This window comes from Anolis sagrei, chromosome 10 (genome assembly GCF_037176765.1).
Source record: "Anolis sagrei isolate rAnoSag1 chromosome 10, rAnoSag1.mat, whole genome shotgun sequence".
Classification (NCBI taxonomy): domain Eukaryota; kingdom Metazoa; phylum Chordata; class Lepidosauria; order Squamata; family Dactyloidae; genus Anolis; species Anolis sagrei.
In genome coordinates, this window is record NC_090030.1 from 23,285,378 (window position 1) to 23,288,068 (window position 2,691).

The following is a 2,691-nucleotide window of genomic DNA, read 5'->3' on the forward strand; positions in this document are numbered from 1 at the left end:
AGTGACTTGCAGTTTCTCAAGTCACTCCTGACACGCCGGAAAAAAAAAAACTCCAAAAAACTCAAAAATTATTAGCTCTCATACATTCAACTTTCATTCAGTTCATTCATACCCACACATATAAAATCTACATTTATCAAGTCTATGCATCATTTTAATATGACAAGCACATATGGAAAACATACAAATATCAACAACAAACATCAAAATACATTAAACATAGAATGTGGTTTTAACATTCATAATTAAGACATTATTATTGTTGTTATTGCTTCTAAATATCACCTTTTTCTCTCAAACTGTCAAAAGTAATAAAATATATAATTTGGAACCTCAAAACAATAAGCAGTGAAATAGAATTAAATTTAGTACTATGAGTAAAGCCAGCATTATATTCGGCAGCAAATTCTTTCAGTTCTTGTGGGTTTTTTCGGGCTATATGGGCATGTTCTAGAAGCATTTCTCCTGACGTTTCGCCTGCATCTATGGCCATAGATGCAGGCGAAACGTCAGGAGAAATGCTTCTAGAACATGGCCATATAGCCCGAAAAAAACCCACAAGAACTGAGTGATTCCAGCCATGAAAGCCTTTGACAATACAGCAAATTCTTTGTTTGGTTTTGGTGTTTTGAAAACCGAGGTGCACCTTACGATGGCGCATGAGACTCAATGCAGTGTTTTGTTCCTTCTTGGTTTTTAGAAGCCGTCCTTGCAACTGCAGGTCAAGGAAGAACCAACCCATTTGTTGATCGTCACGAGTGGAAACGAGGATTGAGGACATCCGGCCCTTTATGCCACACGACATCTGAATGTAAACCTTGGGGACAGGAAACGACGGCTTTCCATTGCAGGACAGTGTCTTGGAACAGCACAGTAGCACCCGGCATCCTTTCCATCGGACCTCTTTGCCGGTTGCATAAACCCATTCCACTATTTCTACTTCTCATGCCGTTAAACCGTGACACTCACCCCAAGCTCTGAGTTAGCTTCTGTGAAGCAAACTTTGTACCATTTGTCATCTTCTGCTTCAGGTGGACCTTGCTTTGCTTTGATACCCATCCAGTCTGGAACTTTGCGCTTCTCCAAGGAATTATTCCTTTCCAAAGTTGAAGTGTGTTGGACTCCTTGACCAATGGCGACACCATGGATGCATCACTTACCAATCTTATGAAAGTGCTTGGAGGCTTTTAAGAAGAGTCTGGATGGCCATCTACCGGGAGGGCTTTGATTGTGCTTTTCTTGCATAATGGCAGAAGGAGGTTGGACTAGATGGCTCCTGAGGGTGTCTTCCAACTCTTGGATTATTCTAAATTTTGCCAAAGTTATATGCCCATCCCCATCCCCAATTTGGTGTTCAAGTCCTTGGAAAATCAAGTCCTTGGAAAACCCTACATGCTGGGACAGGCATGTAGCCGGGGGGGGGGGGGGGGGGGCTTGAGGGGCTTCAGCCCCCCCTCCCCCGAAATTCTCATGGCGGTTCGCGAAAAGGCCTTACTGGTGCATTATTTAAACTGCTATGTTTATTCATATCATGATCTGATCACCATACTCAATATATCCCATATGCATGGGGGTATTGGGGTAATGATACAAAAGGTTTGCTAGGGTAGACCCTCTTTTACTCAGACTCAGCCCCCCCAAAACTCAGCCCCCCCAAACCCCCCCCCCCTGAAAAAAATTCAGCCTCCCTACCCCCCCCCCCCCCACCCCCCGAAACGAAATCCTGGCTACGGGCCTGTCCTGGGAATTGTAGGACAGAACATCTAAGAAGCACTTAGTACATATGCTTTTGATCCATGTAACACCAAGGAAGGTGGCATCTAAAAAGACTTTTGGTGCTTCTTATTACCCAAAGCCCTTTGCATTCCAGGCTCATCTTATCTCTTTTTTCGACAGAGTTACAAGCATGGTAGATGCAGGGAATGCTGTGGATGTAGCATATCTTGATTCGATCCCCCATGACCTTCTTGCAAAGGAACTAGACCAGTGTTTCTCAATCTTCCTAATGCCGTGACCCCTTAATACAATTCCTCATGTTGTGGTGACCCCCAACCATAACATTATTTTCGCTGTTACTTAATAACTCTAATTTTGCTACTGTTGTGAATTGGAATGTAAATATCTGATATGTAGGATGTATTTACATTCACTGGACTAAATCTGGCACAAATACCCGATACACCCAAATTTGAATACTGGTGAGGTTGTGGGAGGGATTGATTTTGTCATTTGGGAGTTGTAGTTGCTAGGATATATAGTTAATCTACAATCAAAGAGCATTCTGAATTCCACCAATGAAATTGAACCAAACTTGGCACACAGATTCCCATGACCAACAGAAAATACTGGAAGGGTTTGGTGGGGATTGATCTTGAATTCTGGAGTTGTAGTTCACCTACATCCAGAGAGCACTGTGGACTCAAACAATGATAGATCTGGATGACACTTGGCACACATACTCAGTATTTAAGTATGTGGATTTAAGCCGCACATCCTCTCTTAAAGGTGCTTCATTTCAGATCCAGCGGCGACAGAACACCACCAGTGTTCACCACTGGATCTGAAATGAAGCACCTTTAAGAGACTATGTGCGGCTTAAATCCAGCGGGAAGCCAGGGCCCCCGAAAAGGAGCCTTTAGGAAATTTTCCCTCATTAAACAGTCTTTAGGAGGCTTGAGCTTAAATATAACA

At 43.0% G+C, this 2,691-nt stretch overlaps 1 protein-coding gene across 1 annotated transcript in view; it reads left to right on the plus strand.

Annotated features, from left to right (window-relative positions):
• The window catches only part of LOC132762871 (interleukin-13 receptor subunit alpha-1), a 47,961-nt gene extending 46,346 nt beyond the window's left edge, over window positions 1–1,615 (plus strand). The window contains exon 10 of the mRNA XM_060756081.2: window positions 701–1,615. Within this exon, the coding sequence (XP_060612064.2) occupies window positions 701–775 (75 nt within the window). The 3' untranslated portion in view covers window positions 776–1,615. The remainder of the gene's footprint in view (window positions 1–700) is intronic.
• The last annotated feature ends 1,076 nt before the right edge of the window (window positions 1,616–2,691 follow it).